The 13,188-nt window shown below is 36.3% G+C and overlaps 1 protein-coding gene across 1 annotated transcript in view; it reads right to left on the reverse strand.

The window, feature by feature from the left end:
- The window catches only part of DYNC2H1 (dynein cytoplasmic 2 heavy chain 1), a 376,258-nt gene that overhangs the window by 146,882 nt on the left and 216,188 nt on the right, over window positions 1-13,188 (reverse strand). Inside the window, 2 exon segments of the mRNA XM_032639512.1 lie at window positions 1,250-1,375; window positions 4,222-4,382. Coding sequence (XP_032495403.1) covers window positions 1,250-1,375; window positions 4,222-4,382 — 287 coding nt within the window.

The following is a 13,188-nucleotide window of genomic DNA, read 5'->3' on the forward strand; positions in this document are numbered from 1 at the left end:
GTCATGTGGGATCTTCCCGGACCGGGGCACGATTCCGTGTCCCCTGCATCGGCAGGCGGACTCTCAACCACTGTGCCACCAGGGAAGCCCTACATCTTCTTTTGATAAGTAGTAAGTCATCATGGTCTATCACTTCATTCACTTAGTCATTAACTCATTCATCAAAGATTATTTAACTACTTACATGTTTTATGTAAAGTGCTATAGTTGCCAATTTATTTTCAACACATTACACAAATTTTCAACATACTACAACTAGGCTATGGCCTCCCACTCTATTCTGTTTGGTTCTATTCTGAATAACTTCTGCCAGATTAATTTAATTAAGTAATTATTAACTCCCTTGTTAAGGACCTCCTTTGACTCTGTGTCCTAGGACAAAAATTCCAAGCACTTCAGCACGATTTTGAGGGTATTCCATAACCTTGCCCCTTCCTAGCCATCTAACTCTATTGCCCCACATTGCTCTGCCTGACCCTTCCAGGACATTCAAGGACATCTTCATTCTTTGTACTAGGCAGGCACATTCCCACCACTATGTTTCTACTTGTGCTGCTAGAATTAACCACAATTTTTTTTCCCCCTACACTTAGCTAAATCACATATAGTCTTCAAGGAACATCTTGTCTTCAGTGTCATCTATGACAGCCCAAACCCATATTCATCTTTCTTCTTAAATAAGCACTAGACTTAATTCTAGGTTTGCATTTAAACCTACACATCAATTTGTTCTGTCTTAAAGTTTTTTCGTCCTGGGCCCACTTCTGTTAAATAAAATGATTGCTTCCATTTACATCCAGCCTCCTTAGCACCTAGGAAGTGTTCTGTAGTAGTTCTCTCTGACTCCTCTACATCTTTTCTCCTCATACAGATACAACAGAACAAAAGCATAAAGAAAATTTAATGTTATAAATAGGTCTTCTACAATTCTTTAAAACATTTCCCTATTTTTCGTCTGAAAAAATTCTCTAAGCCTCCCCTTCAGTCCTGATTAATTTTTTGACTTCCCCTAAATGCCTTTAAAGAAGTGTTTTATAGATTTCTTATTAAAAGATCCATTTTGGTTTGTACAAATGTACATATATTTAAGGAGAAAATACATAACAGATTTTAAATGATTCCCCAACAAATACTAATTTTTTTAAAGACATCATAAATCGTGCATGACATATTTTAATACTGATGTTCCTGGGAGATTACTGAATTGAGTATATTAGATATTATTCGCACCACACTGATCTGAATCTACCTTTTCCAGAACTGGCAGCCAAGATACCACAAGATGTAAGTTCTTCAAACAGAGCCAGTCTCCATTTCGGGCACATTCTTTTAGCATTTGAACTGCTAAATCAGCTTGGCCTTGACCCATGGCAACCTGCAAAAACAAAAATAAATAACAAAACTAAAAAAAAACAGATCTGATAACATGTTGTAACAGAAGACTTTCAAATTATCCTGCCATACATACTGAACTAACTCAAGTACTGTAATCAGGGTTTTAAACTTTTAATAAGAAATATCAGACTCTTGCTGTTTCCAACAATTGTCTTGTTTTTGTCCTTACATCAGTGGTAGATTTTTAATATTATTCTATTTAGTAAAGGTACTAACATTACAGGTCTGAAAGTTATAGAACAGTATAAAGAATTACTGAATAGTTTTTTTTTTCCTCATCCCACTAGTTCCTGCAATTCTTACTCTCTCAAACATGGACCTTTAAAAACATAATTTTTTATGACTACTGTCTTGTTGTATTCTTTGAGGGATTAAACATTAACAATATCACTTCCTTGAAATTTGCTTCTCTTTTTAAAAAATTTCTCCAACATTGCACAAATTTGGCTCCCAAGCTACTTGGTCCACTGAACTGCGTAATTCCCTAGCCCTTCATTGTCTAGAAGACCCTAACATGTTGGGCCTCAAGACTCTACATTTAGCCCTCTGCTCTTCTATTCTTTTTCAGGGAGAGGAGGCAGGAAGGAGAGAGAGAGAAAAGAAGAAAGGGGGAGGGGAGAAAAAGAAGAGATGGGAGAGGAAGAGGGAAGGAGAATCCTGGTCTCACTGGAATTCCATTCCTGTATTTCCAATCCCTATAGTCTATCTGCACTTAGGACACTCATGTAATAGGCTAGGCCACTTTATAAAATAGAAAACATCCAAGCAGAAGCCGAAACACCCTAGAAAATAGATTCAGTATATAAGATTTCTGTATTATTTAAATGAATAGACTAGTTAAGTCTACTTAAGTCTAGGATTCTATAAAGAAGTTTTAGTCAAGGATCTAAACTGGTTGCATGCTACTTACTATACCAAGTTTAAACTCCTCCATATGTCTCTTTAAGGATAATATATATAATACTTAAGTATCAGTACAGCTATATCTGTCTCTGTATATATGAGAGAAACACATTTACTGAGAGTCCTGGCTCAAATATTTTATTGGGTACATAGTCAAAACACTTTGAAGAATACTGTTATAGACTACTTCAAACCACAGCAATCTCTCTTTTCATAATGAATATAAGATAGCATTTCATTGTTTTTTAATTGACTTTTACAAGTATTGATTTTGCTTTTCAATTAGACTATAAAGTTGTTGAGAGTGGGAACCACGCGTCTAATTCATTGCATACAAAAGCATGTAACAAAACAGGTAATAAATACTCATATATTGATTTTTTTTTTAATTTTCAAGATCTAACCCAGAACTAAGCAAATAGGAGGGATAAAACAAATACTGGTTGAACTGTTTAGATGCACGTATTAGTTTGCCATTATTAAAATGCAAAAAAAAACCCTGAAACAGTTGAAGGCATGTACAACAGAATCAGAGGGGAAAAAAAAGAATAAGTAGTTTGCTGAACTGAAATGGTAGCTGAAAGTAGGAACTCAAAATTTTCTATAAGGCATAAGTTGTATGAAAAGAGCTTAAACGTTCATGAAACCTTAGAAGAAAACATATACTCTAAGAAAAGAAAAACATTTTTAAAAAGCACAACAGGAAATGTCAAGAAGATGGTTAGCCCCTACATCAAAAAAAAAAAAAACAGTTTCTTGAAATGAAAATTAATTTTTTGCATTAAGAATATATTATTATCCTTAGGACATACATTCAGCATAGCAACAAAAACTTTAAAATAACAGGAGATTTATGACTAAATATGTCTGTATTTAAAGGTTTTACAATATTAAAAAATTTTGCAAGTACACAAAAGTCTAGAAATTCATATAGTCAAACTTACAATGAGTGCAAATAGTTTTATCTTTCTGCCAATATCACTGCTAACAGATACAGCCTATAGAAGAGGGCTCCCCTTCCTCAAGACATCTCACTGACAATTGAATATTGTCCTAATATATTAATACACTATAACTAGGATTGAATGAAACTCCCTAGAGTTAGTGCAAAACCTGTACAACTAAGCCTAACTCTCTGCTATTTTGCTATCTTCTACTTATAGTCCTCATAACATTCCTACTTGTCAATTTTTGGTTGCTGTGAAAGTATTCTGGTTTTTTAATCATTATTAATTATTTTCCCAATGAAAAAGATTTATTTTTTTCACATGTCAAAAATTGAGGGTAAATTAATTCATTTTCAGACTTACATGCCAACTGAACTGAAAAAGAGGTGCTAATCTGAACAAACTAAAACTCAGAAATTTAGCTCAGGACAAAATGGTATTATATGAGACAAATATATTATCAGACTTCTGGAGGTTAGAAGTCCCACTCTTCTATTGATCTATTTTTAAATCAAGGTGTCAGGGTTCGAAAATAAAGGTAGTACTGCAGGGCTGTTCTTTCTGGAGGCTTTAGGAGAGAATCCTTCCGTCGCCTTTTCGAACTTCTAGAATCCACCTACATTTCTTTGTCTGTGGCCCCTTCTATCATCTTCAAAGCCAGCAGCACAGCAACTTCTCACCTCTTTGACCTCTGCTTCCTCACATCTCCCTCCTTCACTCTGCCTCTTCTGCCTCCTTCTTAAAAGGACCTTTATGACTATATTGGGCCCAAATGAATAATCCAGGATAACCTCTCCATTGCAAAATGCTTAACTTAATTACAATTGCAAAGTTCCTTCTGGGGATCAGGATGTGGACACGTTCCAGGGACATTAGTTGGCACACCGCAACAAAAAATGTCTGCTTCACTAATAGAATCAAGTATGACAGGAAGATCAATAGCTGTAGCAAAAACAGCAGGGTAATATGTACTGACCTGATGATAACACTCTCCACTTCTCTCAGCATTAGCAAGTTCTTGGAGTTCCTGAGAAGGATCAGCACCCGGGGAAATGATTATCAATATGGGTTCAATTTCTAATGTCTCTTTGTATAAACGTTTGAGATTTAGAGGAGGTGGGGACAACTCTTTCAGTCCTAAAAGATATATTAAAGAAATTACAAATAAATAGCAACATGAACCAGAAAAAGTCTATTAAAACTAATTACATGATATATAACAGATAATAACTAGGTGAACTATAATCCTATATATATTAAAGGTTTCTCACTCTAAAATCATTCACATACTAGTAAGAACTAACATTTATTGAATGTTTAAGGTGCCAGGCATTTTTCTAAATGCTTTACATCTATGACATCATCTAATCCTAACAACAACGTTAAGAGGTAGGTACCCTGAATACCACATTCAACAGACACAATCAGCACTGCGGTCTTAATATACAAATCTCTCCCTACAAAAGACTGAAGCCAACCATATTACCATACAGGTTTTCATTCATTTATATAACTGAGAGCCTACTCTGTGCCATGCATGTGCGGAATCAGATTTCCACATGATGTGGGAAATAATATCATTCTCATGATATAGGACAAAGATTTATTTCTTATGTCCTTGCATTAAGAGAAAAAAAAAGTGGTATAGAATGAAAAAATGCTTATTTTGGAGACAAAAATATAGATCTCAGTTTATGTTTGTTAGCTAAATGACCCTATGCAAATCACTAAAATGCACTGTGCCTTGGTTTCCTCAATTGTAAAACAGGGATAAAACAATTCATAGGTCATTTGGAGGCAAAATAGGATACAAAATAAAAATAGATTCTATTTATTCATCACGTACTCTATGCTAAGCATACTCAAGGAAATTTAATGTCTTCCCAAAGACCACCCAGCCACTAACTGCTAACTGTATTCAAGGTAATTCATGTTCTTTTTTCTATTCTGAAGCTCTTCACAAACTGTAAAGTCCTACACAGACAAGAAATTATAACTTCACTGTTATATTTAAAACTCTTCTGCTAAAACTTTAATGTTTCCATTATTAACGTATTTAGTAAAAGCCAAGCTAAAGAAGACCCACTTCAATTAAAAATCAAAAATACACTTGTCTGAACTGAGCTAAAAAGAAGAGTATGATACAAGGGTTTAAAAATAGTGGATTAGAATGAAACAGAATGAGTACAGAGGAAAGAAGGGCTTTCTTATATACTCAACTGTAGAAATGAATAGATAATATTGTACCTCAGAAATCCTAAAATAGCAGGAAAAGACATTCTTAAGGAATTCTGTAACACGCACTTTAAAATATGAATTCAATGCCATCAAGATGGGCTAAAACAGGCATTTCTAGATGACCATCCTGAAAAGACAAATTTCACACCTGAACTCTTCCCCTGTATTCTTCACAGCAGCAATAAACAATGCTAAGCAAGGATTTTCAAAGACAGAAATATTTCTAATACTAGGTGAAATTTACCGCAACAGCCATGTAAAATTGATGAATTGCTTCTATAGTCATATCTTATGAATTTTGTTTTTAATTAAACTGGTAACACTCATTCTTTGTAATAGAAAAGAATTCTTATACACTCATGGCAATGTAACAGATATTTTTATTTTCATATGTTCATTTATTTATTCATAAATTCTCACAAGCATTCTAGGCCAATTAAATGTACTGTGATATGATAAAATGCATCAAAAGTCTTAAAAATGCACATTGCCCTTGACTCAGTAATTTAAACTATAATTAATTCAAGAAATAATTCAGAATATGAATGCAGAAGTATGTACAAGAATTTTCCTTGTAGCTCTTAATACTAGTTAAAACAGGGGGAAACACAAGGTTTTAGAAACAGTAGTCTGAATGAGTAATTTCTGATAGTGATATAAAGGAACTGAAGTTACAAAAATGAAGTAAAAGATCATGCACTTAAAAGTAGATTAGCACTGTTTGAGGAAAGCAGCCTAGGAACCTGTTTGGAAAACTGGGAATTTTGGAAGAAAGCACTAACCATTCTGTCTCTAGACTGCTGTTCTGGACTAGAGCTGCAACATCTCCAGCCTCCAGCCAACTCTGCTCGCTTCAGACTGGCCACCACAATCCTAATTGGCAAGAACCAATTCCTTAATACCTATCCTATTGCTCCTGTTTCTCCTGAATTCAGTGGGTTTTGTATATTGACAGACTCCTTGGTTTGTCTCAAGTCTGAAGTCAAGGGGAGAGTCCGTCGGCAACCAAGGACCTCTCTGTTCAGTCCTGAGCAGGATTTTCCTCAAATTGTAGGGCTTGTCCGTATACTTGTGGCCCTAAATATATAAAGGTATATGGTTATACCATCCCCTAGACTTTCTCTAATTGTTGAATATTGTGCAATGCTTAACATATTAAACCATTAAAGCCATCTGTCCATTTATCTTTATTTCAAATATCTGAACATATGGCCAGCATATACTTGAGCTCAGTGTTTGATGGTGAAATTTAAATGTGGATAAAATAAGAATAGTATACCCATGAAAAGAAAAGTAGATTAGGCAACATGATACCATATTGTATATGCATCTATGTGCCTAAAAAGAATAGAAAGGTGTACATAAAAATGTTAATGATGGGCTTCCCTGGTGGCACAGTGGTTGAGAGTCCACCTGCCGATGCAGGGGACGCGGGTTCGTGCCCCAGTCAGGCAAGACCCCACATGCCACGGAGCGGCTGGGCCCGTGAGCCATGGCCGCTGAACCTGCGCTTCCGGAGCCTGTGCTCTGCAACGGGAGAGGCCACAACAGTGAGAGGCCCACATACAGCCAAAAAAAAAAAAAATGTTAATGATGATTATCTTGTAATGATGGAAAAACAGGTGTTTCTCATCTTTTTACTCCTCTACATCTTCTCATAGACCTCTAATTAGATGTACTATGTGATAAGAATATGTCAAAATGTATATAAAGATATTTTCATATAAAATGACCACAAACATTTTTATTATATGCACTATGAGCTACTGTCAGTTTGTTGCAACTGCTCCTGAGAAGGATAGGTAATTCTGGTATAATATATTTCTCCTTATCTTTTCTAACAACTACAGGCATATCTCAGAGATACTGTGGGTTCAGTTCCAGACCACCGCAATAAAGCAAACATCGTGATAAAGCAAGTCACATGATTTTTTTGGTTCCCCCGTGCATATAAAAGTTATGTTTACACTATACTGTAGTCTATTAAGTATGCAAGAGCAATATGTCTAAATAAACAATATAAATACCTTAACTAAAAAATACTTTATTGCTAAAAAATGCTAACCATCATTTGAGCCTTCAGCAGGATGTAATCTGTTTGCTGGTGGAGATTCTCGCCTCATTGCTGGCGGCTGCTGACTGATCAGGGTGGTGGCTGCTGAAAGCTGGGGTGCCTGTGGCAATTTCTTAAAATAAGACAACACTGAAGTGTGCTGCATCGATTGACTCTTCCTTTCACCAATGATTTCTCTGTAGCGTGCAATGCTGTTGGCAGCATTTTATCCACAGTAGAACTTCTTTCAAAATTGGAGTCAAATCCTAACACTGCTTAATCAACTAAGTTTATGTAATATTCTAAATCCTTTGTTGTCATTTCAACAATCTTCACAGCATCTTCACCAGGAGTAGAATCCATCTCAAGAAGTCACTTTCTTTGCTCATCTGTAAGAAATAACTCTTTATCCATAATTTTTTTAATCATGGGATTGCAGCAATTCAGCCACATCTTCAGGCTCCATGTCTGATTCTAGCTCTATTGCTATTTCCACCACATCTTCAGTTACTTCTTCTACTGAAGTCCTGAACCTCTCAAAGTCATCCATGAGGGTTGGAATCAACTTCTTCCAAACTCCTGTTCATATTGATATTTTGACCCCTTCCCATGAATCGTGAAGTTCTTAATGGCATCTAGAATGCGGAATCCTTTCCAGAAGGTTTTCAACTTACTTTGCCAAAATCCATCAGAGGAATCACTATCCATGGGAGGTATGGCCTAAGAAAATGCATTTCTTAAATAACAACACTTGAATAGCAAAATTATTTCTTGATCCACAGGTTGCAGAATGGATGTTGTATTAACAGGCATGAAAACAACACGAATCTCATTGTATATTCCCATCAGAGCTCTTGGGTGACCAGATGTATTATCAGTGAGCAGTATTATTTTAAAAGGAAACTTTTTTATTTTCTGAGCAGTGGGTCAACAGTGAGCTTAATCTAGTGTACCATGTTCTAAACAGACGTGCTGTCATCCAAGCTTTGTTGTTCCATTTATAGAGCACAGGCAGAGTAGATTTTTAGCATAATTCTTAAGGGCCTGAGGATTTGTAAAACGGTAAATGAGCATTGGCTTCAACTTAAAGGTACCAGCTGCATTAGCCCCTAACAAGAGAGTTAGCCTGCCCTTTGAAGCTCTGATGCCAGGTATTGACTTCTCCTCTGTAGCTATGAAAGTCCTAGATGGCATCCTCTTCTAATAGAAGGCTGTCTCGTCTACATTGAAAATCTATTGTTTAGTGTAGCTACCTTCACTTATTATCTTAGCTAGATCTTCTGAATAACTTACTGCAGCTTTTACATCAGCACTTGCTGCTTTACTTTGCACATTTATGTTATGAAGACAGCTTCTTTCCTTAAAGCTCATGAACCAATCTCTGCTAGCTTCAAACTTTTCTTCTGCAGCGTTCTGACCTCTCTCAGCCTTCGCAGAATTGAAGAGAGTTAGGGCGTCTCTCTGGATTAGGTTTTAGCTTAAGGAAATGTTGTATCTGGGTTGATCTTCTATCCAGACCTCCAAAAATTTCTCCATATCAACAATAAGAATGTCTCACTTTCTTATCAGTCATGTGTCACTGGAGTAGCACTTTTAATTTCCTTCAAGAACTTTTCCTTTGCATTTATATCTTGGCTAACAGTTTAGAGCAAAAAGCCTAGCTTTCAGACTATCTCAGCTTTGGACATGCTTTCCTCACTAAGCTTAATGAGAAAGACACATGACTCCTCCTTTACCTTGAGGACATTTTAGTGTTATTAACTGACCTAATTTCAATTTGTTGTGTCTCAGGGAATAGGGAGGCCTGAGGAGAGGAAGAGAGATGGGGGGAACAGCTGGGTGGTAGAGCAGTCAGACACACATAATGTTTATCACTTAAGTTCAATGTTTCATGTAGGCATTATTTGGCACCTCAAAAACAATTACAAGAGTAACATCAAAGATCACTGATCACAGATCACCATAACAAATATAATAATAATGAAGAAGTTGGAAATATGGTGAGAATTACCAAAATGCAACACAAACACGAGTTGAACAAATGCTGTTTGAAAAATGGTGCCAAAAGACTTGCTTGACACTGGACTGCCACAACCTTCAATTTGTAAAAACTACAGTAACCGCAAAGTGCAATAAAACAAGGTAGGCGTATACTGACTGAAACATATGGTTTATTTGGAAAATACATGCCAATACAGAAATTATCTTTTAAAAGTTAAAATGATTACCATATCATTTCTTAATTTAACAAATAGACACTTTAAACTCCATGAGGAATTTTATCTGTTTTGCTCACCATTTTGTATACAGAACCAAGCATAAATTCAATTATTATTTCTAACGTTAAAATCTATAAAACTCTTAGAGCAAAAGATAAGCAGAACACTCTATGACATAAATCACAGCAAGATCCTTTTTGACCCACCTCCTAGAGAAATGGAAATAAAAACAAAAGTAAACAAATGGGACCTAATGAAACATCAAAGCTTTTGCACAGCAAAGGAAACCATAAACAAGACCAAAAGACAACCCTCAGAATGGGAGAAAATATTTGCAAATGAAGCAACTGACAAAGGATTAATCCCCAAAATTTATAAGCAGCTCATGCAGCTTAATAACAAAAAAACAAACAACCCAATCGAAAAATGGGCAGAATACCTAATAGACATTTCTCCAAAGAAGATATACAGACTGCCAACAAACACATGAAAGAATGCACAACATCATTAATCATTAGAGAAATGCAAATCAAAACTACAATGAGATATCGTCTCACACCAGTCAGAATGGCCATCATCAAAAAATCTAGAAACAATAAATGCTGGAGAGGGTGTGGAGAAAAGGGAACCCTCTTGCACTGTTGGTGGGAAAGGTAAACTGATACAGCCACTGTGGAGAACAGTATGGGGGTTCCTTAAAAAACTACCAATACAACTACCATAGGCCCCAGCAATCCCACTACTGGGCATATACCCTGAGAAAACCATAATTCAAAAAGAGTCATGTACCAAAATGTTCATTGCAGCGCTATTTACAATAGCCCAGAGATGGAAACAACCTAAGTGTCCATCATTGGATGAATGGATAAAGAAGATGTGGCACATATATACAATGGAATATTACTCAAGCATAAAAAGAAACGAAATTGAGCTATTTGTAATGAGGTGGATAGACCTAGAGTCTGTCATACAGAGTGAAGTAAGTCAGAAAGAGAGAGACAAATACCGTATGCTAACACATATATATGGAATTTAAGAAAAAAGAATGTCATGAAGAACCTAGGGGTAAGACCGGAATAAAGACACAGACCTAATAGAGAACGGACTTGAGGATATGGGGAGGGGGAAGGGTAAGCTGTGACAAAGCGAGAGAGAGGCATGGACATATATACACTACCAAACGTAAGGTAGATAGCTAGTGGGAAGCAGTCGCATAGCACAGGGAGATCAGCTCGGTGCTTTGTGACCACCTGGAGGGGTGGGATAGGGAGGGTGGGAGGGAGGGAGACGCAAGAGGGAAGAGATATGGGGACATATGTATATATATAACTGATTCATTTTGTTGTAAAGCAGAAACTAACACACCATTGTAAAGCAATTATACTCCAATAAAGATGTTAAAAAAAATCCCACAGAAGATAAATATATATTCATTAATCCAATTTATACAATATTTCAAAGTATTGGAACATTTTGGATTTAGAGAAAAAACTCACGAAAAACATTTTACTGTTTAAGATAACACAGGTGACACTCATGTTACTGGGAATTGCATGTTAGCCATTCCACCCACAAAACTCCTATAAAATCCACATTGCACTTTAAGTAAACTTAGTCTATATATAATCACTGGTTTTAAAACCCAACTAATTTTGACTCATGACAGCATTTGAACTGTCAGTGTCAATCATTCAAAGCTATTCAATAAAGTTAAAGAGCCAAAAATATTCATTCCATTGTGAATTATCAAAGCGTAAAACTACTTGTAAATCACTGGGATCTTATATTCTGACCTTGACGGTTAAAATACATAAATTCTCTCAAAAGAAAAAAAGAACTAAAAATAAGTCAACGAAATAACTCTAACTTTTATTGTATTTTATTTTACTCAGACAAAATGTTGAGATAATAAAAAAGAAATAATTTGCAGTTTAAAAAGGAAAGAATATTTGTTTTTCTGTTTGTTTTGTTTTGTTTTTTTTGCGGTACGTGGGCCTCTCACTGCTGTGGCCTCTCCAGTTGTGGAGCACAGGCTCCGGACGCGCAGGCTCAGCGGCCATGGCTCACGGGCCCAGCCACTCCGCGGCATGTGGGATCTTCCCGGACCGGGGCATGAACCCGTGTCCCCTGCATCGGCAGGCAGACTCTCAACCACTGCACCACCGGGGAAGCCCATAAAAAGGAAAGAATATTGCTCCTGTACTTTTTAGGTATCTGAGTAAAGAAAGCAGCAAATACTATCAAACTATTATAGTTAGCAAGTATAGTTGATTCATTCTTCCTCATTCATCTCATCCTCCCTAACAAAGAGACTGATAAGAAAATTACTTTTCCTTTATCAGAGAGAAAAGACAACTCTTAAAATGTAACACAAATATCAATAAAAAGAAGGAAAATCGACAACCACTATCTAATCTAACACACATCAACCAATTAAATGGGAAAATACTCTTTAGAAATGCAATAATACTCAAGCCTGGAAACAAACAAAAAATGTCCAACATTTTGTGGTAGAGTAAAATTCTAAAGATACCACTTTCAAGATTCCTACCCCTTGGTTGTTCAATCAAACACTAACCTAGGTACTTCTGTGAAAGGACTTTGTAGATGTAACTAAGGTCGTGGATCCTAAAATAAGATTATCCCATATTATCCAAGTGTGCCAATTTAATCACTTGAGCCTTGGAAAGCAGAAAAACTTCTCCAGCTTAAAGTCAAAGAGATGCAGCCTGAAGAGAGAACAGGAGAGATGAGGCAGAGGGGGCAGTCAGAGATGTGAAGCATGAGAAGAAATCAATCTGCCATTGGTGGCTATAAAGGAGGAGGAAGGGGGCCACAAATACAATCAAAGAATGAAAAGGCTTCTAAAAACTGAGACAGACTTCTAAGAACTCAAAATGACAGAAAGAACCTCGATTGTCCAACTGCATGGTGCAAATTCAGCTGAGTGAGTTTGGAAATGGATTCTTCCCAGAACCTCCTAATAAGAGTCCAAATGACCAACACCTGTATTTATTTAGCCTTGGGCAACTTGGATCAGAGAAACCAGGAGGGCCTACCAGACTTCTGACCTACAGAACTATGAGATAATAAATGGGTATTGTTCTAAGCTGCTAATTTGTGACAATTTGTTACAGGAGCAATAGAAAATGAATACACATTTCCTTATGTCCTTCCTTTTCTCTCAGACACAGATGTCACAGGACAGATTGAGCTATGGAAGCAAAGATCATGGGATGGGATGTTAGCATGGATAAGAGAAGTAGAGGAATGTAAAACTAGGAAAGTTTCAAGGCTCAAAAAGACTTTTTGATGAAGAACCTTTGAGAAGTTACTGGTTCTTGCAGCTATTGCACCATCTTCTGTGAACATGAGTACCTCAATACACACAGCATAATATTGTGCTCAGAATAATTATTAAATCAGAATTACA

This window comes from Phocoena sinus, chromosome 8 (assembly GCF_008692025.1).
Source record: "Phocoena sinus isolate mPhoSin1 chromosome 8, mPhoSin1.pri, whole genome shotgun sequence".
Lineage (NCBI taxonomy): Eukaryota > Metazoa > Chordata > Mammalia > Artiodactyla > Phocoenidae > Phocoena > Phocoena sinus.